Raw genomic sequence first — 23053 nt, 5'->3', positions numbered from 1 at the left:
AAGCTACAAGATTTCTGGAAAAAAAAAAAAAAAAAACTCACTACAAATTTAAGGTACCAAGACATATCAATGAGAATTCTTCTCCCCAGGTCTGGCCCAGGAGGATATTCTTTCCTGGACTAAAAGTGCATCTTTAGTCTGGGTGTTTCTTTGGGATGGTGTTAGCTTTACCCAGTTGAGAACTGGTGCCATTTTTTGACCCCTTGCTGTTGTATCTCTTCAGGTGACGCAGAATGATATGATAATGGCCGAAAGGCTCTTTGGAATCCTAGCACATGTAGCATCGTCTGAATTACCCCAGTACCGTCTGATTTCCATTCTGGGTGATGCCAGGTAACCTTAGTTTCTGTAGCTTGTGTAGAATTACTGTGGTCTTAGAAAGAGAAATAAGCACACATCTCTTGAACTCTGCCAGTTTTAGATCCGATAAACACATGTCGTAAACGTACTCTGGGGATGGCCCGGTTCAGTGTTGGTGATATAAAGACAAGTAAGACAAATAAGATGAAAACCCTGGTTCTCCTGTGACTGGTTCTCATGTCTGATAAGTGGAAGATACACACAAGCGATGAAAACGTACCTGAAACGCCTAGAGAGGTGGAAGGACAGAGAAGCTAACCACGTTCTGGAAGAAGCTGGGCACGCCTTCGTAAAAGAGAGAACATGGTACCTGGTTCTTCAGGAACGAGTTGGAGTTTTTCAGGTCGAGGACATGGAGGGGCGATGTGCGAACGCACAAGGAGTTACAGCTCAGTATAACTGGGACATGGGCCGAGGGGAAGGTGATGGAAGGTGAAGCTGGACAGATTGTGTCTGACTTTGAAGAGCCTTGAAATCCCTGCAAAACAAAAACCGTGCTTTGTAATGAAGTACAACACCTGGTGTAGGTAGACCTGTGCCACCATTTGACCAGACAGAGACCGAAGGAAAGGAGGTCAAACGGGGCTAGTCTACAGTCCAGGAAAGAGACTGAGGGCTTGAACTAGCGCTGAGAAAATAAAGAAGGACTGAAACACGTTGAAGGTGGACCTGGCAGGATGTGTTAGGCTGTGGGAAAGTCATGATGTCTATTTCCATTTTACCGTGACCTTCCTGATGACCTAGTAGCGTGAACGGGGGGAGGAGTTAGGGACAGTAGCTCCGCCATGATTCAGTTACACACAGTGGAAGTCACTCTGGCTAGAGTGAGCAGAAAACAGTACACAAGGAATTACGTGTCTACAGAATCTTGAAAGGGTAGAAGCTGCAGTCCTAGACTGGGCTTCCAGCAGTGGCTGAGAATACTGTCCCCTTTGCTGCAGTCATGGGCAGCAGGTGACTGATGCCCCAGCTGTGAGCCCAAGGAGCCTTCCACGGGAACCACATCGGGGGCCAGGGAGATCCCTACTCCCCTCCCGATAGCCAGACTCCAGAGCCAGTTTCCCTGCCCTGATTTATGCAGACCCAGTAGGACTCTCCAGTGCTATTCCTGCTTCCAGTTAGCGCGCTTCTGAGTTCAAATCTGACCCAGCTGTATCTGTTTGATGGACACTAAATCCCATCTAGAACCTACAGGCTATTCTGAAAAAAGTACTGCAGAAAGGATTGAATTCAAGAAACGATGGTGTGGAAAAAATTAGTAATGGGATAAACAAAAACAAAACCCACCCCTAGTCACATCATTGAAGTGAAAAACACTACGTATAAGGTGAAAAAAAGGTAAATAACCTGGAAAAGAGGAGTATCTTCTAAGGAGAGCAGATTAACAGTCGACTTCACAGCAACAGTGCGAACCAGCAGACAGGGTAACGTGTGATATGTGCAGCACACCTGAGGAGGTTCTAAACGCCAGCCTAGGATTCTGTGCATGTAAAATATGTATTTTACGGATGAAGCTGAGAGCCAGCAGTTGACACGGTGATTAAAGACGCTGGACTCCCACATGGCCAACTGTGGTTTGAGTCTTGGACCTGGTGGTTTGCTTTCTCACTTTACCTCTCTCTCTGGTCAAATTAAAAAAATAATAAAAACAGATAAAGTTAAATAAAAAATTATTCTTAAAAAGAAAAAAAAAGAATGAGGGTGAAGGCAGCAGGTGCCACCGTGGGCATAGTGTTTAAAGTGGCTGGATCCCACATGGCTGACTGTGCAGTTTGAGTCCTGGACCTGGCAGTTTGAAAAACATGCCAGGTGTGTGCATGCCCAAATCCTGAGAAGAGAAAGCAGAAGGAATGATGGCATGGCCATCCCTGAGGGTGATTTCTCACTTTCCCTCTCTTTGTCTCTTTCTGGCAAATGCATATGCCCTATAGCAAACTTAAAAGAGTGAAGATGAAATAAAGATATTTTAAACAACATAATAAAAATAAAATCTAATCGGATCAGCAGATAGCATAATGGTTATGTTACTGGACTCCCAAGTGGTCAACCATGGTTTGAGTTCCAGACCTGGCAGATTTAAAAACTATCCCCAGGTGCATATGTGTGCATGCTCAAAATCCTGAGAGAATGGAGGGGAAGGGATTGCTGTGTGGCTCTCTCCCCCTGGGGGGGGGGGGAATTTCTCACTTTCTGTCTCTCTGGCACATGCCCTATAGCAAAAATCTCTCTTAAAAAATATAAAAATAAATAAAACCTAAGATAGTTCCCATTGGTATTTCTACACTAAAAGAAATGATAAAGCTTATGGCAGGACAGTGATTTCAGATAGAAGATGGAAGGTCTGAGATGTAAAGAGCTAAAGAGCAAGGAAAACTGTTAAAGATGTTGGATAGAACTAAATTAACAGTGGCCATATAAGGCAAAATGGTTAATAACATTTTGTGGGATTTAAAAATACAGACTTGGGGAGCCAGTAGCTGGCATGGCGGTTAAGGTGCTGGATCCCACATGGCCAGTAGCACGGTTCAAGCCTTGGACTCTGAGACTTGAAAATCATGCTGGGCGTGTGTATGTGCATGCCCAAAATCCCGAGAGGAGAAGGGAGGAGAAGGGATTGTGGTGTGGCCATTTCTCCAAGGGGTAATTTCTCATTTTGCCTTGCTTTCTCTCTCTCACCACCCCCCACCCCAGAGAGTATACATGCAAAACCTTAAAAAAAGATGCATAGATAGATAGATGTGGAGAGAGACAGTTAGGCTAGCTGTAGCAGCATGCTCTGGTCGATGGTGCTACTGCAAGTGAGGCCGCGTAGGAGGCCCTTCCTGAAAGCTGGGTGCACACACTGTAGTCCCAGCTACTCAGGAGGCTGAGGCAGGAGGACCCCAACATAGTGAGGCCCTGTCTAAGTAACAGGAGTGGATGTATAGTGAGAATTAGAATGCAGTGCAATGGTAGCATAGATGAAAGACCCTGAAAAGATTTATGGAAAATGGCATCTTATGAAAACCTACGTGGGCTTCCAAGTTTTTCCACCAAAATAAACTTGTACTTTAATTCCATTTTTCTATTACTCCTTCCCACCATGCAAGTACCTTTGTATACCCTTTTGTAGTGGAAGGAGTCCATGTAGGTACAGTGTTCTAGAACCTTGTATTGTCTAGGAAGGAGATAAATGTATTAATTACATTTGGATGTTAGTGAGTTAAGAGTTCATGTTGTAATTTCCAAGATAACCAAAGAATAAATGAGTACATAGCTTCCAAACTATTGGGTCCTCGGAAAAGTCATGACATTCTTCTCTGTGTTTTTCTATGCAAAAATGTATCATGACTTTTCCAAGGACCCAGTAGTAAAGGAGGCAGAGAGTAAGATAAAGAAACGTGGGTTAAATAGAAAGAAAAGAATAAGGTGTATGTAAGCCCAAATAATGCTCGAGCAACAGTTATGCTTCTGTTACTTTGCCACTACTGTGTAACAAACACCCCTAAGTCAGTGACTTAAAAAAGAAAAGTATTTATTTTTCCCTTGAGTCTGCAGGTCCTCAGCTGGAGTCTGTATACACCCACAGCCACGTCCGAAAGGGGCGGTCTCGCTTGTTCGAGGGCTGAGTGGCTGTGACCTAGGCTAGGAAGGCCTCAGCAGGGATGACTTGCCTCTGTCCCACATGGAACAGAGTCTTTCCTTTCGGACTCCAGAAATCTGCCAGGACAGAAGCAGCGTTCAAAGAGAGCGGAATCCTGTGAGATCTCATAAGGCCTGGGGCCTGACACACCATTCCTCCCACATTGCACTGGTCACGCAAGGCATAGGGCACCACTTCGGGGCCTGGCCTTGTACAGGGCATGTGTCCGAGGAAGCCGTGCTACGCGCACTCATATCGTATTCCGTCTACCTCACTGATAAAGTGGAAATATACTGCTTGTTCTGATTAAGGACAGAGATCGTCAAACTAAATTTTTAAAATGACTCTTAATTATATGTTGTTTCTAAGAGACACATCTGAAACATAAATTTTTGTGACATTTGAAAGTTAAAAAGTGGGAAAAGATGAACAGCATCATACTGACCAAAATAAAAACAGAGCAGCCATTGAGGACTAAATAGACTTCAAGGTTAAAAATAACAGTAGAAGGAACTAGCAGTTAGCATAATGGACTAACTAGCGCTGGACTCCCACGTAGTCGACCGCGGTTCACGTCCTGGACCCGGTGGCTTAAAATTCACACCGGACGCATGTGCGTGCGTGCCCAAGATCCCGAGAGGAGAATGGAGGAGAAGGGATTGTGGCGTGACCATCCCCCCTGGGGGGTGATTTCTTACTTTCTGTCTCTATGTCTCTCTCTGTCTGTCTGGTGAGCGCACGCGCCCTATAGCAGAAAAAAAAATTACAAAACAAAAACAAACAAACAAAAACTCTCCAAAAAAAATAAGTAACAGTAGAGGGGCCAGCATGTGGCATAGTGGTTAAGGCACTGGGCTCCCACATGACTGACTGCAGTTCGAGTCCTGGACCTGGTGCTTGCTTTCTCATCCTCTCTCTCTCTCACTCTCTTTTGGGAGTTCACATGCCCTATAGCAAATTTTAAAATAAAAATAATAGTAATAAATGAAATAGATAACTCTTTAAAAAAAATAACAGTAGAAATAAAGAAGATCATTTCAAAATGATGAGTTCAGTTTGCCGGAGGATATAACAAATTCAAATTTGTGTGTACCTATTAGCCTAGCCTCAGATACATGCAGCTCCAAAATTGACAGAAGGGCAAATCTGTGATTACAGCATGAAAGTTTAATACACCTCTGAGTAGTTAACAGAAAAAGGGTATAAAATACTTGAGCAGCATGATTACACATTTGATAGAACATTGCCCCGGTAATTGTGCAACACACATTCTTTTAAAGCATACATGGAACATGTGTAAACACTGAACAAAATACTATCTCTTATGAAGCAAATGTTAACAGATCGTCAAGGATTAAAACCATGTAGACGTGTTCTCTGTTCGAAATGCAATTAAGCTTTAACCCAATTACAAAATGATAGCCAGGAATTTCTCATATACTTAGAAATTTAAAAACACATTTCTAAGTAACCCACAGGTTAAAGACAATTTTATAATGGAAGTTTGAAACTTTCCAGGACTGAAATATAATACAAATGCCACGTTTCAAACCTTGTCGGTCAAGCTAACAAGGAGCAGGATGGAACATAAGCCTTGAGGCGGTTAGCACCACGGTGGGCGAGAGCAGCACAGAGTGAGTGAGCTGAGCATGGCCTCTCAGTTTGAAAGATAATAGCAAAATAATTCTGAAGAAAGATAAAGAGGGGCCAGCAGGTGACACAGTGGTTAAGGTGCTGGTCTCCCACATGGCCTACTGCAGTTCGAGCCCCACACCTGGCAGCTTGCTCTCTCACCTTCCCTCTCTCTTTCACTCTGGTCAAATTAAAAAAAGAAAAATGAAGAAAAAAATTAAATGACATCATTATTATAAATAAATGTAAAGAAAAATAACTGCATTAGAACAGAACTAATAGAAAGCTGCTTATTTGAAAAGACTATAAAAATTATATAAAATGTGTGGGCATTGCTTTTATAATTTTAAAAAAATCAGTGAAGGAAGTAAGTGCAGATAAAGATCTATATGCTACTTTTTCCTTACAAAAGTGAGAAAATTGGGGCAGACATCGGTGCAGTGGTAAAGCAGGACCTCTGTGAGGCAGTCTCACGCGCGGAAGTTCCGAGTCGAGTCCAGAGGCCGTCCTTGACGCGGGTACATGAGCGCCCACGCTCTGGGACTGGCTAACTCTGGACTGGACTGCAGCATTAGGGCCATGTTGCGAGTATGCCTCGCTCACTTGCTCTCTGTCTCTCTCTCTCTCTCTGTTTCACTTGCTCATGGAAGAACTATATAAACTTTAAAAAGTTTTTTAAAGAGTAAGAAAATTATACTTCCGGGATCAGCAGATGGTGTAATGGTTATATCGCTGGACTCCCGCATAGTTGACCGTGGTTTGAGTACTGGACCTGGCAGGTTAAAACTCACTTTGTGCATGCCCAAAATCCCAAGAGGAGAATGGAGGAGAAGGGACTGCAGCATGGCCATCCCCTCCCCGGGGCGGGGGGATTTCTCACTTTCTTCTTTCACTCTGTCTGTGTGCGTGTCTCTCTGGCAAGTACACATGCCCTATAGCAAAAATCTCTCTCTCTAAAAAAAATAAAATTATACTTCCTAAATAGCCAATAAAAGATTGTTTAGATAGATTGTGATCTATGTTTCAACTATGTTTTTTTTTCTTTTACCGTGCCTGAGGGCATGTGTGTGCGTGAGAGAGAACACACGGCAGAGAGGCAGAGCCATCCCCAACAGGGATTGGTAATGCTGCAGCTTTCTTTCTGCCAGTTCTCCACCCCATTGGGGTCCTGGGTTCTCACCCATGGGCATCATGTGTAAGCCACTGGGCCTGGGACGCAAACCCAGTCAGCCTCGTGGGCACTGGCCTCGTGGGCAGAGTTGACTTGCTGTGCTATGGGCTGGCCCTGCCGTAGACTTCATTATTGCAATTTTCATTTTAATGACAGAAACTGCTTACTTTACTAAATAGCTTTAAGTGATAGCAATCTACAAAATTGGATGTTTATTATAATCTATTTGCAACATTTTATGGAAAAAGTATCCAAAGAAATAATGTCAAATGTTAACAGTATTAAATAAACTTATGCACCATAGATTTACAAGCTATAGACTTAGGGCCATTTTTATCTATTTTTAATACTTCCCAACATTTCTAAAAATAATTGTGATAGATTTTTAAATGAGAAAAAATAAAAACTTTTGCTCCTAATCTTCAGTTCACAGTGAGGTAGGAGTATCACTTCATTGTAATGCCCCTTCAGTGGTGGAAACCAGAAATCAGCCTTCATGGAGGGTAGGTTTACAGTCCTCTGGAATTCAGGCCTGATGACTCTCTAAGGGACACCATGAGCACTGTTTATGTCCCTCTGTGCAATCAAATGTGGCTTCCTGTAGTAGTATTTAACCTACCACTAGGATCATGCTAACAGTTGGAGATCTTTAGTTTTCATTAGTTTTGGTTTGGCCTAAACTTAAACTGACATCCCATTCATTTTCTAGCTATGAGCAATATATTGAGCGGCATGATGGAATTATGGACTATTGGTGTGATTTATAAGCAGTAACTAACATGTTTTATAGGATATAGACTTTAAAAGTTGGACCTTCTACATTTTTAATTGGGTTATTTCATGCTGTGTGCGATTTTCTTTTTTATTAATTTTTATTAAGATACACTTGTTTTTTTGTTTTAGACATGGTTGAAACATGTTTCTATTAATGATTGTGGAACAAAAGAATTTGGTTTGAATGGCCTAATAGAAAGAGTGGAATCTCAAACTAGCCCAAATACATCATAAAATCAGACTCAGAAACTGGATGTTCAAAAAAGCATATGCTTCCCTCCAAAGTTAAAAAAAAAAAAAGAAAGAAAGAAAGTAAAAAAAAAGACGTATTTTAATAAGTCTAATAAATTACTCTCTAAATCTCTTTACTGTCTTTCTACAGGAAAAAGCAATTCCGGTATCTGCTAGAAACCAAAGGGAAAAAACCTGGCATTGTCAATGAAGAAAATAACGACAGCAAAAAACTTGTGGGAGAAAACACAAATCGTGCTACACTAAATTATACCACAAGAGACTTTTATAATGAGAAGCTGGAGGTAAAAAGCTACCATTAAGTTTTAGAATCTAGTGCCTGGACATATTCCACGTGGCTTGGGATTTGGGGATTGTACATTTCAACATTAGTCAGTTAAGATTCACTTTTGTTCTGGAATGTTACTGATCTTATATACAAAACTGAGGACGTTAGACACCAGGCATTGAAGGAGTAGAGTCCTGAGATGAAGAGCCATCTTTATTTCAGTAGAAAAACATTTTTAAAGATTTTAACAATTTTCTGTACCAAAGAGCTGTTTGTTGAAGCTGAACACTTGGTATGTCAAAACAAAGCAGAATTGCAGAGCATCTGTCATAGAGGGTACATAGCGGGTTTAGAGCTTCATTTGACTGGATCTTATATTCTTTTCCTTTCCCCTCATCCACCCCCAATCCTGAGCTGTCTCTGTGGAAGCCATGGGGCTCTAGGATTATAGTGTGAAAATTATTTGGGGGAACGAGCAGTTAGCGTAATGGCTATGTCACTGGATTCCCACGTAGTCGACCGCGGTTTACGTCCCAGACCCGGTGGCTTAGAACTCACACTGGGCGCGTGTGCGTGCGTGCCCAAGATCCCGAGAGGAGAATGGAGGAGAAGGGATTGCGGTGTGACTATCCCCTCTGGGGGGTGATTTCTTGCTTTCTGTCTCTCTGTCTGTCTCTGTCTGTCTGGCGAGCGCACGTGCCCTATAGAAAACCTCTCAAAAAAAAAAAATTATTTGGAAACTTAATGCAACAATTTTTTTTTATAATACCATAAAAGATGTTCAGATTCTGCTTTAAATTGTTCTAGTACAAGAAAGGTCAATGCTTCATGAAACGTAAAGTAATTCTTACCGATAGTAAGCTTAAATATGCCTTCCAAGAATTTTCATTTAGTGATCCTAGTACCACCTCATGTCATGAAGAGAACAAGTCTCTTCCTTATGAAAACACTTCACATGTTTGAAGTCTAGTACTTTGTCTCATTTTTAGCCCGCTCCACATTAATTCTTTCACTCATTCCCAAATCATTTTTGGGTACCTGTTATTCATAGCACATGGTATAATATACTAGCGTGATAAAAAGACACAGTTCTTGCCCTCAAGGCTCTCACAGTCTAATGGAGCAGATAGAGAGATCTAGAGATAACTAGATCTAGAGAGTAGAAGAGTCACAGTGAACTCAGGCACCTAGGCGCGCTTGCTCACAACCCTAGAGAATGAATGAGAAGGGTAGTGCCGTGACCACCCCTCCTCAGGGGTGACTTCCTACTTTCCCTCTCTCTTTCTTCTCTCCAGCAAGTGCTTGCATCCTGTTGCAAAAATCCGAAAGAAAGAAAGAAAGAAAAAGAATATAGAGCAGAAATTGTTAAAAATGTTACCTTGAGAATATAATAGAATATTAAATAGATAACAAACATTAGAATCAAGTGAGTCTTTTCTAGGAATCCAAGAAAAATTCAGTCTTAAAAAGTTAATAGATCTAAGATGAGAAGTTGTTACTTCTGTAGACATTTATAAAGAATCTCATGCAATTTAATTTCCATTCTTAATTTTTTTAACTCAATAAATAAGATAAATAAAAATTTGCTTGCTGAGGAAATTCTGAAAGTGTAAGTAGTCAGCAGAGTTTCAACATGGCTCCCATGATTTCCACCTCCTGGAGTCCCCATCCTTTTATGATCCTCTCCTTCTGGGTTTGGGTAGATTTCTAAAGAAGTTCTACAGAGATAATTAAGATCTCTAATAAGTTGACTCTGAGTTAACAAAAAGGAAATTTATCCTTAATGAGGCTGACCTAATCTGACAAATTCTTTAAAAGAGGATTCAGGGCAGCAGGAGGCATAGTGGGTAAGGATGCTGGACTCCCACATAGCCGACTGATTTCTCACTTTCTTTCTCTCTTGCTTGCTCGCTCTTGCTCTCTCTCTTACTCTGTTTCTCTCTGGTCAAATTAAAATAAGTAAATAAATAAAAGTTAAATAAGATAATTAAAAAAAAAAAAAAGGATCAAGCTTTTTATAAAATATTCTCCTGTTGGCTTTGGAGAAATAAGTCACTGGGTTTGGAGAGGGCCACATGACGAGAAAAGACCTGACCTACATTAACAACACAAAAAACTAAAATGCCTCATAATAAAGTAGTAATAAATATGCAAGACCAAGTAAAGAAAACTAAATCATTAATGAAAGACAGATTTATGCAAATGGAAAAAACTACCATATTTCAGAGATGAAAGATCTCCAGCAAAATACATCAATTTCCCTTAGTTAATTTAAGAAATAGTTCTGAGCAAATGGGATATCCAATCAAAAAAAACATATTGAATCCTTTTTTTAATACCTTACAACCAAAAATTAACTTTAGGTCAAATAAATGCCCAGTTACGAAAAAGCAGAACTTTGAAGTTCTTACTTTAAAAATAGGAGAGGCCCAGCAGGTTGCGTGGAGGTTAGGGCACTGTATCCCACATGGTTGGCTGTGCCGTTCGAGTCCAGACCTGGTGTCCTCTAAAACACACTGGGCATGCGTGTGCATGCCCAAAATCCTGAGAGGAGACTAGAAGAAAAGGAAGTGTGGCGTGGCCGTCCCTCCTGGAGGGTGATTTCTCTCTTTCTATCTCTCTGTCTTAACACCCCAACTGCATAGACTATAAGAAAAAAATTGAGAAATTTGCTAATCAGGATAGTTTCTGTGGAGTCCAATAAGCAAAGTCTTGATTAAAGTTGTTTGAGCACATCATAAACATTGAAGAAGTTAGGTTAGAGAATGTTGATTGCTGTTTTAAGAAATTGCAAAGGGAAACGAGAGGCTCCGAAGCCACACATTATTTTAGACAGAACACGGGGCTAACAGTCAGGGACTTGAGCCCTGATTCCACCACTTGCTATCTAAGAGACTTGCCCAAGTTGCTAATCACACCTGACTGGGCCTGCGTCCTGGCTCTTATACCATGTTCCCACGTCCTGGAAAATTCAGCATTGCTGCAGCACAGGGTTCTTAGTCTTTCTCTCCTGAGCGTCCTGAGCTGAGGTGAGTGCCTCACAGGCCAGGCTAAGCATGCCGTAGTTCTGTGGCTCGGTCATTGCCAATCCATTCTCCTGAATCATCTAACAGAGCTTTAAGGCGAACAGCCAGATCACCAAGAGACTTTGAAGAATCCAGTCCTATTCTTAGACAGAGGAGGAAAACCAGAAACTCAGGCGAGCTACTCAGCATAACCTGGTGAGTTACTGACTGAGTTGCTCTAGAACTGAGACCTCCGGGTTCCTGACCTGGGACTCCCACAGACTGGCATGGTGCTTTCCAGTCTTTTCAGTAGTATTTTCTTATAGTAATAAAGCCCACCCCACTGCAAAGGGCTCTCTGAACACCGACTGCCCTTGCTGTCTGACCATGTCACCAGCACTCGCTCACTGCTTCTTGTGTTCTGTAAGCTCCGTGTATATGTAAGGCTGTCTCCCAGTAAGGGCCCAGGTTCTTCTAGCACTGGATTCGACTTTTCTCTAGGGAAGGATTAATAGATGACGTCTCGTCCCGAGCAAGTCTCTCAACCTCTGTCAGACCTTGTTTCCCAGTTATAAAACGGATATGTGAATTAGATCTGAGCACAAGCACCATTATAGTATAAATTGCTCTATTACCTATCCCACCTTTAACCTACTTTCTTCTCGAAACCATCTTCATGTAATAACAAAATTCTCATTGAGTGAGTAGTATAAATGATGATGTATAGAATCCACCTCACAGGATTAGATGTAAACTGCTTGCTTTATAAGCCCTACAGGCTGTTGTAGGGTAAAAAGCAAAGGGTACGAAAGCACTTGAGAGCGGAAAAAGCCCTAATGTTGTTCAAAGAGCAGCAAGTCCTTGACGGGTCAGGGCAAGAGAGGCACCTCTAATGTGCTCTTAGGAGATCGTCCTGGACAGGCAGAGTGAGCTGTCCTGGCAGACACCCGCTGAGTTACAGGGTATACTGCATGTAGATGCAGAATCATTGGCTTGGAGGGGAGGAAAATGATGAAATAAGAAGTGCTTTCAAACACAGTTACTAAATTAAGGGTTATTATAGCTGATACACTTCTGTATCAACATGTTCATGGAGAAACAATGGAAGAAACTATAGCAGGAAATTCTAAGTCACTGAGAATTATACTATGCCAATTATGAAAAGTTTATTTTAATTTGCATTCTATATAAATTACTTAACAAAATATAATGTTTATAAATTCTTTTGATTTTCTAATCTCTAAACTATTATGGAAATGCTTCCAGTCACTATTTAATAATGAATCTCATCTGGTTTTTTTTTGTTTTTTTTTGGTTTTTTTTTAGAGCGTTTTGCTATAGGGTGTGCATGTTCACCAGAGAGACAGAAAGTGAGAAATCACTCCCCAAGGAGGACAGCCACGCTGCAATCCCTTCTCCTCCGTTCTCCTCTCGGGATTTTGCCCAGCGTGAGTCTAAGCCACTGCGTCCAGGACTCGAACCACGGTCAACTACATGGGAGTTCAGTAACCTAACCATTATGCTGTCTGCTGGTTACTACCTTCATTTTTTAATTTAAAGCCCTGTTGTAAGAAATTCAGAAATCTGTAAGAAAGGCATTCATTCAGTAAGCTCTGGGCCATCTATTGGTATAAATGTATTGCTACCTGTAAATTATGACTTGTTTTTCTTACTGACCTAGGAATTCATACTTGTCCTTCTTTCTGGGAGTCCATGTGTGGCCCAGATTTACGGGGTGTCAAAAAGGGAGCAGCTAAAGGCTCTTCTCTTCAACAAAATAAGCAGCCTTGGTAACCATTTGTTATTTATCACTCGTCAAAATCTGCACGCGCTCTTACGATGGGTCAGCCATGGCCCGCTGCTCCGGCCTGTGAACTGTGTCAGAGGAGCGTGCCGGCCGCTGAGTGGCGAGATTACTCAGAGCCGCCTTACAGGTCATAAGAAAATTTCCAAAATGTGCCCGCTAAAGGAAGTGCAGTTTCATCTCATTATTAATTTACATGAACTAACCAGGAATATAAAGTATATTTTGTTGTTTGATAAAAGAAGAAAAACAGAAAAAAAGAGGGAAAGTATTGACCCTCTAGCCTACTAGTTAAGGGAACCAGATCCCACGTGGCCAGCAGTGATACAAATCCCAGCCACGGCAACTCGGGAACATGCCAGGCGTGTGTCGCTACATGCCCCAAACCCCGACGGGTGGAGACACGGAGGAGAAAGGGCTGCTGCATGACGTGCCCGCTGCGGGGCGTCTCGCTCTCTCCTCCCTGTCTCTCTGGTAAGCACGCGTGCCCATTGGCAGTTATAGAAAAGGAGGGAAACACACTCATGGGCTCACAAGCCAAAGGCAAACGAACCTTTGGTATGTTTTCTTCTATAGTTTTCTATGCATTCTTTTCTAACCTTTTAATAAAAAGTTTAAACATATTGAAAAGTTGAAGGAATTTTTCAGTTAACACCTGTACACCCAAACCTGCAGTGTAATGTTACTGTTGAACTATCATGTATTCACCTTATCACATATCTATCTATTCATCCCTGTATCCTATCAGCCCACCTTGTTTTATTTTTAAGTTTCTTTCTTTCTTTCTTCCATGATTGAGACCAGACAACAGACAGACAGGCAGAGACAGAGACAGAGACAGCAGCCCCAACAGGGGCTCCCAGCTTCAGCTAGCCCCGAGTCATGGGCACGTGTGTGCCAGCGCACTTGAGAGGGTCTGACCCTGAGCCTGGGACTCTCCCACATGCCGCTGTAGTGCTGTCTGCCCCCGGCCTTGTTTTTGTTTTCAGGTCATTTCAAAGCAGTTGCATACATTCACTCATATGCCTCTTAAATAATTCAGCATGCACTGTCGTTAATTAGGGTTCAGTAGTTGATACAGTTTCTTTTGAGATAAAATTTATATGCTGAAATATAAATCTTAGATATACAGTTGCTACGTCTTTTTTTGAGAGAGAGAGATATTTTTGCTACCGGGTGCCTGCACTTGCCAGCGAGTCAGAGAGACAGAAAACAAGAAATCACCACCACCACCACCCCGCCCCCCAGGGAATGGCCATGCCATAATTCCTTCTACTCCATTCTCCTCTCAGGATTTTAGGCATGCACGCACATGCGCCTGTTATTTCAAGCTGCTGGGTCTGGGGTTCGAACCACGGTCAGCCATGTGTGAGTCCAGCTACATAGCCATTACGCCATCTGTTGGTCCCCAATTGCTAAATGATAAATTAATAAATGCATGCAGTTGTATAACCAAACTCTATCAGAATTTCAGTTGTGTGTTGGGACCAGCAGTTAGCATAATGACTATGTCGCTGGACTCCCAAGTAGTCGACCACAGTTCGAGTCCCAGACCCAGTGGCTTAAACTCATGCTGGGCACATGTGCGTGCGTGGCCAAGATCCCGAGAGGAGAATGGAGGAGAAGGGATTGCGGCGAGGCCATCCCCCCAGGGGGTGATTTCTCACTTTCTGTCTTTCTCTGTCTTTCTGGTGAGCGCACGTGCCCTATAGTAAAAACTTCTCCCCCCTCAAAAAAAAAGCATTTCAGTTGTGTGACCCAGCCATGCTGGCCTGCATGTAGCACCACCTCCTGGGAGGGCAGATGCTGCATGGGAAGGCTAGGTTCAGTTCCTAGGCCAAGCCGAGTGTCAATGCACAAAATACTCGTTGAACTTTTGCATTAAACAAAATGGCTTTGTTTTACCCTCTGTGACAGAGCCGGGGCCCAGTGCCTGAATATCCTCCAGCGTGAAACTTTGGTTGTGTTTAGAACCAGGTTTTTCATTTGCAAACTGCCAGACCCAGAAGTTGAGGGGGAGCCTTGTTTCTTTAAAAGGTGGTATTTTGAATACCAGGCTAGTGTATATCTCATCTTCCTCCTTGTATATTCCTTGTATACTTTTCCCAAGTTTGTCCAGACTGACCGGGCCACATAAGTGGAGCACTGTACCGTTTATGCTTTCCTTCGATAGAGGGTAGGTTCAGAGTCTGAATACTTAAAGGGATATGTAGATATCAGCTAAGCTCGCGGCAATAAAAACGACTGGTTCTGGTACCCTGGTACATTTACCACGGAAGCCACGAGTCTGTGCATTGACCTGACTCCTCTGAGCAAACTGCCTGAGTGGAGATAGGAGGAATAGCGGTCATGACCCAGGGACTCCAATAAAGAAACGTTTTCTAGCATGGTGGTTAAGGCACTAGACTCCCACACGGTCAACCGCAGTTCAAATCCCAGACCTGGCAGCTTGAAAATCACGCTGGGGACATGTGTATGCCTGCCCAGAATCCTGGGAGGAGAAGGGATTGCGGCATGGCCATCCGCACTGGCGAGATGATTTCTCACTGTCTCTCTGGCGAGTGCACAGACCCTATGGCAAAAACCTTTAAAAATTTTTTTCTAAAAAGAAAGAGATGTTTCTAGCTGAGCTTTCCAACAGAAGTAGTGTGAGCTGAGAAGTAGCGGGCTCCCCAGGCTGTCCCTCCTGAACAGCACTCTCGGCCTGGAGCCTGGGAAAGAGGGTGGGTGTGAGGGGCGGTGCTCAGAATGGCTTATTGCAGATGTCTCCGGTTCAACTCATTGCTGCTTTGACTTTTAGGATCGATATAGTTTAATGCAATTTTTTTTCTTTTTTTTTTTTTAACAGGAAATAAAGGAAAAAAAGAAATTCTGCAAGACGTACATAGAGGACCTTGTGAAGGAGGCCACAGAAATCAACATGAAAAATGAAGCTCTGCAGAAGCTCTGGCCACAGATGTTCATTGAGCTTGTCAGGGATGCCATCATAGAGATCCGCAATAAGAATTCCTATATGAAATTCTGCCTCCAGCAGATAACTGACCAAAAATAGAAGTGGCTTTTGGTTATAGTGCATTCTGGCAGTTGCATTTCTTGAAGGTTGAAAATATGCAGGTTACACATGTTAAAACAACCACATCGGCATCCTACCAACTAGAGACTAGTATCGAAGCTTTATGGCTCACTGTTCTTGAAGTCAAATGTCGGGAAGGAAGAAGGGCAGCGGGGGGTAGGTCCAGCTCCCACGTATGACGACGAGACAGCTCTGGAACCCGGCGGTGTAGACGCTCGGCCTGAGGTGGGCACTGCACACGGGTCCTGCCTCGAGCAGTACCTGGGGTAGCCCGGAGCACGCAGTGTTTGCCGATGGCTCCGCATGAGTTGCTTCTGCCTACTTTCAGCTGACAGCTTTCGGTTATTTGCCTTTTCATTTTGTCATGATTTCCAAGCCCAAAAAAAATGTTCTTTTTTTTTTTATGAGCAAAGAACGAACTTACTAATAAATTAGTTTTTAAAAAGTGTGTTTGCCTCCTTAATCCAGTTGGAATTGTCCTGTTTACCCTGTGTTCTTTTTAGCTAGGTGACATCCCTGCTGTTTACCTGTGTCGGAGGAGGTCCCATTCATCTAGGGATGCATCCTCTGGGGGCCACAGGGAGTCCTGGGGACGCCCTGGGAGAGGACAGGAAAACGAGTCAGAACTGGAGTAGGAAGGACAGCTTTGTCTTCAAGGAGACTGTTCATGTAAAATGCGATTGCAAAGCAGAAGGTGCTTCCTTCCGTTGTTAGCTGTTCCAGGGCTCTTCTTAGGCCTGTGCACCTGTACCGTGGAAGCGCTAGGGAAACCTGGGTGAAGGGTTCTAATTTTTAAAATTTTTTTGGAAGATTAAACAGATAAATGAGATGCAAGCAGGGATTTCGCCTGGTTGGTACTGGCAAGGAAGGTGGTTGGAGCCTCTGGCCATCACTAGAGACGACACAGTTTCAGGAAAACAACCTTACAGGCCAATAGACAGGAATTGTGCAGTTGGCTCAGATTTTGCCTGGCATCTCTATGTCAGCAAGACCACCAGGATGTGGGAGGACAGGAGTAGAGAAGGGCCAGGGCCAGGCGGAGATGCCCAGAAGGAAGCTGTGTAAGCGCTACGCGGGTCTCAGGGAGACCCACATCCTTAGGCCCTCCTGGTTACCCTCTGCCCAGAAGGAGTGCAGAAGGTTAGTAGGTTCACATAATTTTCTGGAAATGGCCTTTTAAGTCACACTATCCTGGGTAGACCTGTTGGCACTTAAGCTACCAGCTTACTAGCTTGCGACCCATCTGAACCCGTTTCCTCCTAATTGCACAAGATTGTCGTGACAATCAAATGAGATAGTACGTGTAAAAGGTTTCTCATAATGCCTGGCACACAATAAGACCCACAGCTCTGTTATCAGTGTTCTGGGTGCAGGTTAAACCGAAGGGCTGTCGCCTCAACATTGCTTGGTTCAGATGCACGGGTCATTTCTCATCCAACTGCTGAGCGGCGATCTCCCCTGAGGTTTTTATGTTGTTTGGGATGGAAACGAAGTCCCAGATTGAGAATGACAGTGGAACCAAGAATATCTTGTTCATGGGTTTCTAGTAAGTAGGAAAGACGAGCTCTCACGACTCCTTGGGCGTGTGTGTGTGTGTGTGTGTGTGTGTGTGTGGAGCTGCTTGCTGCTCCAGGCTTCATGGCATTCGAATGGCCTGGTGCATTACTAAGTCACCTACCCAGCTTCCTGCTTGCAGTCTCTCCCCCTCTAGCACTTCCGCTCCTGCTGCTTAAGAGGCTTGACCCTTGCCTGCATTCTCGGCCCTCCCCAGTTGTCCTGGTAACTTGGACCCTAGATCAGCCGTCAGTAAGTGTTGGCAGCAAGCCTGCCAGCCAAGGCTGGCTCTACCCAGACCTTCTGCCTTGGGCCTAGTTCCTTGTTCCGGAAGTCTTGTTTCCAAAAGCAGAACTGCATATTCCTCATCCGTGGACTCTCCTTTGTACCTGAGTTCCCCCTTGCCTGCCCCCACTGCCCCTTATTGATTCTCGGATCCTTATTTCGTCTGATCCCAAGCTCCCAGTGGCTATGTCCTCCCACCTAGTTCTGTCCTACAAAGCTACGTGGTTTACTGGAGCTCCCAGGTGAGGGTAATCCCCAGATGAAGGGAGAGTGGAGCCTGGGTCTACTGGATCTAGGATCAAGTGGTGACCCATGGAAGGAATGACCCTGTCTTCTTGGCGTTTTCCAAGTTTGGGGTGGAGGGGAGAGAAGAGAAGATGCGTGCTCTGCAGTCAGACTCCAGACCAGTGTGCACCGGTGGGCATTTTCTAGAAGAGGTCTTAAGTGGGAACAAAGTATGGTCTGCCCTGGAAGCAGAAACACCCAACCTCCCCTTTAGGGAGATCCCATCGCTCGTGTTCTGGTTCAGCAACTGGGTGGTTACGGGTGCAAGGCCCGGGGCCGGTTAGTTAGTGTGTGCTTGGATTCGAGCCTACCTAGCTATGCTGCTGAGTGTGAGGGTGGTGCTGACATCAGCTGCCACCTTCTGAGCGGCAGTCCCCTGAGGGATTTGCATTGCACTGAAGGGGGAGCAGTGCCGCCCTAATGGTACTGAACTCTGAACAGGGCAGGGAATTCCCTGGGACTCATGTTGTCCTCCCTGAGTGACAGTAATCGTAACAACAGAGACTCACTGAGCGGTGTTTTGCACTGTTATAAACTCTTATCTATCAGCCTTGTCTCAGTTAACCCCGTATCACTGTGATGCACACGTTTGAGGCGTAGAGTGGTTGAATAACACCAAGGATCTTTCAGCCAATGAATAGTAGCTAAGACCTACGTTTGCAGTTAGTCTAAAGGATCTGATATCTGACATAAATGTTCATGCCTGTGGTCTTTCCAGATCTGCTTTCATTGCTGCTGTGCCCAGAAAGAGCAAATGAAAGATGGTAATTTCTCAAATATGTCTGCATGTGTGGGCCATTGCAGGACATTTAGTGTAACTGCCGGTGGAGAATGTATTGATATAAAGACACATGCGCACTATTGTGGTTGTTTAAAGACAAAGGCACTGAAAGTATAAACATATCAGTAATCCGCAGAGAATCAACCCGAGGAGGGCACAAGAGCAAGAATCGAATTAGGGAGACCTGTTGCACAAATACTGCCCTGATCTAGGCAAGAGATAGCCATCCCGTCATCCCTCAGATCTCGGTGACAGCTACACCCGGGGGTTTCAGGAAGTGGCTGGCTCTTGGTGTAGTCAGAGGCCGAGCCAGCGAGGTTTACTGGTAGACGGGTGTGGGGCATGAGAGACAAGCCGCTGATGGCCCCGAGGTTTTTGGCTTGAACTGGAAAGACGGAGTTCAGCTGAGTGGGAGCAGGTTATGAGTGGGGACTCGCAGGGGAAGATTAGGCACTCCATCTTGTGTATGTCGAATGTGAGGTGGCTGCTGAGTAGTGACGAAGTGGCGGACAGGGTATGGGAACTGGGAGTTGAGAATAGTGTGGGCTGGGCTAAAAGATAAAATTTGGAATCGCTGGCACAGAGCAGTAGCTGTGCACGTTATCCTTAGGAGAGTAAACCTGTCACTTGCCGAATGTTAATCATAGCGTATTTGCCTTTTGATTGATCTAAGTTTTCCTTTTGTGTCATAAATCTCTTACTGTTGTCCCTTATGATTCATTTCATTGTGGTGAAGCTTATTCAAGGAGCGGAGGGTAACTCACCTGTCCCTCCCGTGTTCTGATTCCATGTTTATCTATCATTAGTAGTTGGTCGACAGGCCAGAACGTGCCCCGTTCATCTCCTGTTTGAGAAAACCCAGGCTTTATTCTCCCAGGTCCTAGAGTAAGATATGGGTTGGGGGAGGGGGGAAGGAAAGTAGAAGGGAAAGAAAGAAAGAAAGTGGGGGGAGGAAGGGGGACAAACGTGGCTACTTAGTAAGACAAAATGCTAAGCGGAATAGAGACTGCTCGGGAAGCGTTCAGTTTGACTCTTGAAGAAGAGAGGGGGGTGTTTGCAACTGGCTTTTACGGGTCAGCTGGAGATGGAGCGATGGCGGTGGCCAAGAAGTTCCAAGCCCGGTCGCTGATGGCCAAGCAGCAGCCGGTTAGCCAGTCGTGATGGTGTAGCCGTCTCCGATCTCGATCTCATGTTTCTGCCTCGTGGTTCGTTCTCTGTCTTTCTCTGCAAGCTACTTCGGCTCCTTTATGGAAAGAGCTGACATCTGTTCAGCGCCCCAAAGAGTAAATGACTCCTGAAGGATGACTCTGCTCCTTGGGGAGTGGAACAGTTTGCGCTTTCTTTTCAGGAGACAATGAAACTATTAATTCCTTGCCATCTCTGAGCCTGAGCCACAGAGTTGCCTTCTCTTTGTTTATCTTGACATACTTCAGTAGAATAATATCCCAAATAAATACCCCGTAGCTAGCACCAAGCATAACAGACCTTAATATTTTTCCACATTTGCTTCACATTTTAAAAATAAAACATGGCAGAGTTGGAGCCCTGTACACCTGCTTCCCTCCCTGCAGGTAGCCACTGTCCTGGTTTCATGCTCCTCACTCACGTTCTCCTTTCCCAGTTGTGCATAAATGTACAGGGAGTGTATGAAACTGGGTTTATATGTTTTCCGGTTTTATAGAAATGGTATCATGCAATACGTGTTTTTCTAAGTTGAGGATTAGTCTCGTGGTTGGGTAGCTCCACCTCGTCCGTGGGCACTGCTGTTCAATATTTGCCTGTGTGGAAAATGCACAATTTGTTTTTAAAGGGTTTGGGCCTAGAGGGCATGTCACCTGAGATAGAGAGAGGTAAAGTGAGAAATCACACCCAGGGGTTGTTGGCCATGCTGCCATCACTTCTCCATTCTCCTCTCGGGATTTTGGGCACATACACACGCATGTGCCTGGAGTGATTTTCAAGCTGCCAGATCTAGGACTCGAACCACAGTCGGCGATATGGGATTCTAGCGCTTTAACCAGCGTGCTGCCCACTGGTCCAGCCAATGCAGTTTAAGAGCTTTCTGATTTTAAATGAGCACTGAAAATGCTTCAACGATACACCTATTCTTGTGTGTGTGTTTGAGGCTACACAATTAGCAGAATTACTGGGTCACGTGCACATTCAGCTTACTAAATATTGCCAAATACTTTCTGAAATGATTTGCGTTCGTTCGCACCTGCAGACAGAAAAGAATATTCCAGTTGTTACACATGCTCACTGACGATTAGGATTTTCATTTTTTACCCTCCAATGTAAACGTGTGTGTGTGTGTGTGTGTGTGTACTTGAGGGTGACTCTTGTGCAGAGAACATGGTTGTTTCTTTTTTTCAAAGAGAGAGTTTTGCTATAGGGCATGTGAGCTCACCAGAGAGAGAGAAATCATGCCGCAATCCCTTCTCCTCCATTCTCTCAAGATCTTGGGCACGCACGCACCCGCACCCAGTGTGAGTTTTAAGTCACCGGGTCTGGGATTCGGACTGCCGTCAACTACGTGGGAGTCCAGCGACGTAACCATGACCCATCTGCCGGTCCCAGTTGTTTCTTCGTTAAGATGAGGTCTGCGGGGCCAGCAGGTAGTGTGGTGACTGAGGTGCTGGGCTCTCACATGGCTGGCTGCAGTCTGAGTACCGGATCCTACTGCTTGGACATCACCCCGGCCATGTGTGCCCGAAGTCCTGAGAGGTGAACAGAGGAGGGGGCTCAGGGTGACCGTCCCCTCTGGAGGGTGATTTCTCACTTTGCTTCTTCCTAGTGAGCACACACGCCCTATGGCAAAAACATTAAAAAAAGAAGAAGAAGGGGATAATAAAACATTTTCATCTCTTCAGAAAAGTATTTTTAGTCAATCCTTGCCCCTTCCCAATAAGCAGCTGTTGCTCCAATTTCTTTAACCAACCATTTGTCTGTCCTGGAACTTCCTGTTGTTGGAGCTATACGGTATATACTCTTTTGTGGCTGACTTCTTTTTTTAATTTTTTCTTTTTTGAGAATTATTTCTTGGGGGATCAGCAGATGGCATAATGGTTACATCGCTGGACTCCCACATAGTTACCCATGGTTTGAGTCCTGGACCCGACGGCTTAAAACTCACACCAGTTACGTGTACCTGCATGCCAAAAATCCTGAGAGGGGAATGGAGGAGAAGGGACTGCAGCATCGCCATCCTCCTAGGGGTGATTTCTCACTTTCTGTCTCTCTGTCTCTGGCGAGGGCATACGCCCTATAGCGAAAAAAATCTCTCTCTAAAAAAAGAAGTATTTAATTCTATTATCAGTATTATTATTATTATTTAATTTGCTATGGGGCATATGTGCTCCTCAGAGAAAGAGACAGAAAGCGAGAAAGCAAGCCACCAGCCATTACTGGTCCCTCTTCACTTATTTTTTGTGACTGGCGTGAAGTACAACTCAAGCGTGGTTTTCTCTTCCCTGTGGAAACAGTCATTCCTGCACAATTTAGTACAAAGAGCTTTTCTTCTTCCTCATTGAATGGCCTTGGCTTTTTTCTTTTGAAAATCATTCAACCTATACATGTTAGTCTCTTTCTAGGCTTTTTTTTTTCTTTTTTTAAAAAATAATTTGACCTTTCAGGGACCAACAGTTAGCGTAATGGCTATGTCGCTGGACTCCCACATAGTTAACGGTGGTTCACGTCCCAGACCCGGTGGCTTAAAACTCACGCCAGGTGCGTGTGCGTGCGTGCCCAAGATCCCGAGAGGAGAAAAGGGATTGCGGCGTGGCCATCCTCCCTGGGGGGGTGATTTCTCACTTTCTGTCTCTCTGTCTCTTTGTCTGGCGAGCGCACGCGCCCTATAGCAAAAACCTCTCAAAAAAATTTAAAAAAAATAATTTGACCTTTCAGTCTCTTTCTAGACTTACTATTCTGTTTCATTTATATATTTTTCTATTTTTATGCAAATTCTGCTGCATTGTCTTGATTATTATAGCTCTATATACATTTTTTAAATCAATTAATATAACTCCTAGAACTTTGTGGGGTTTTTTTACAAAATTGCTTTAAATACTTCAGGTCATTGAATTTCCATATAAATTTTAGAATCAGCTTGCCAAATCATTTTTAAAAATACTTTTGGGATTTTTATTGGAAATATATTGACTCTATAGATCGACAGGGGAAGCTCTTCC

At 44.0% G+C, this 23053-nt stretch overlaps 1 protein-coding gene across 1 annotated transcript in view; it reads left to right on the top strand.

Annotated features, from left to right (window-relative positions):
* Positions 1 to 16362, top strand: part of LRRC49 (leucine rich repeat containing 49) — a 153184-nt gene extending 136822 nt beyond the window's left edge. The window contains 3 exon segments of the mRNA XM_006172303.3: positions 224 to 333; positions 7942 to 8095; positions 15737 to 16362. Of these exon segments, the coding sequence (XP_006172365.1) occupies positions 224 to 333; positions 7942 to 8095; positions 15737 to 15940 (468 nt within the window). The 3' untranslated portion in view covers positions 15941 to 16362.
* Positions 16363 to 23053: the final 6691 nt, after the last annotated feature.

Source organism: Tupaia chinensis, unplaced genomic scaffold (genome assembly GCF_000334495.1).
Source record: "Tupaia chinensis unplaced genomic scaffold, TupChi_1.0 Scaffold138425_1, whole genome shotgun sequence".
Classification (NCBI taxonomy): Eukaryota; Metazoa; Chordata; class Mammalia; order Scandentia; family Tupaiidae; genus Tupaia; species Tupaia belangeri.
This window is presented reverse-complemented; position numbering and strand designations above follow the sequence as displayed.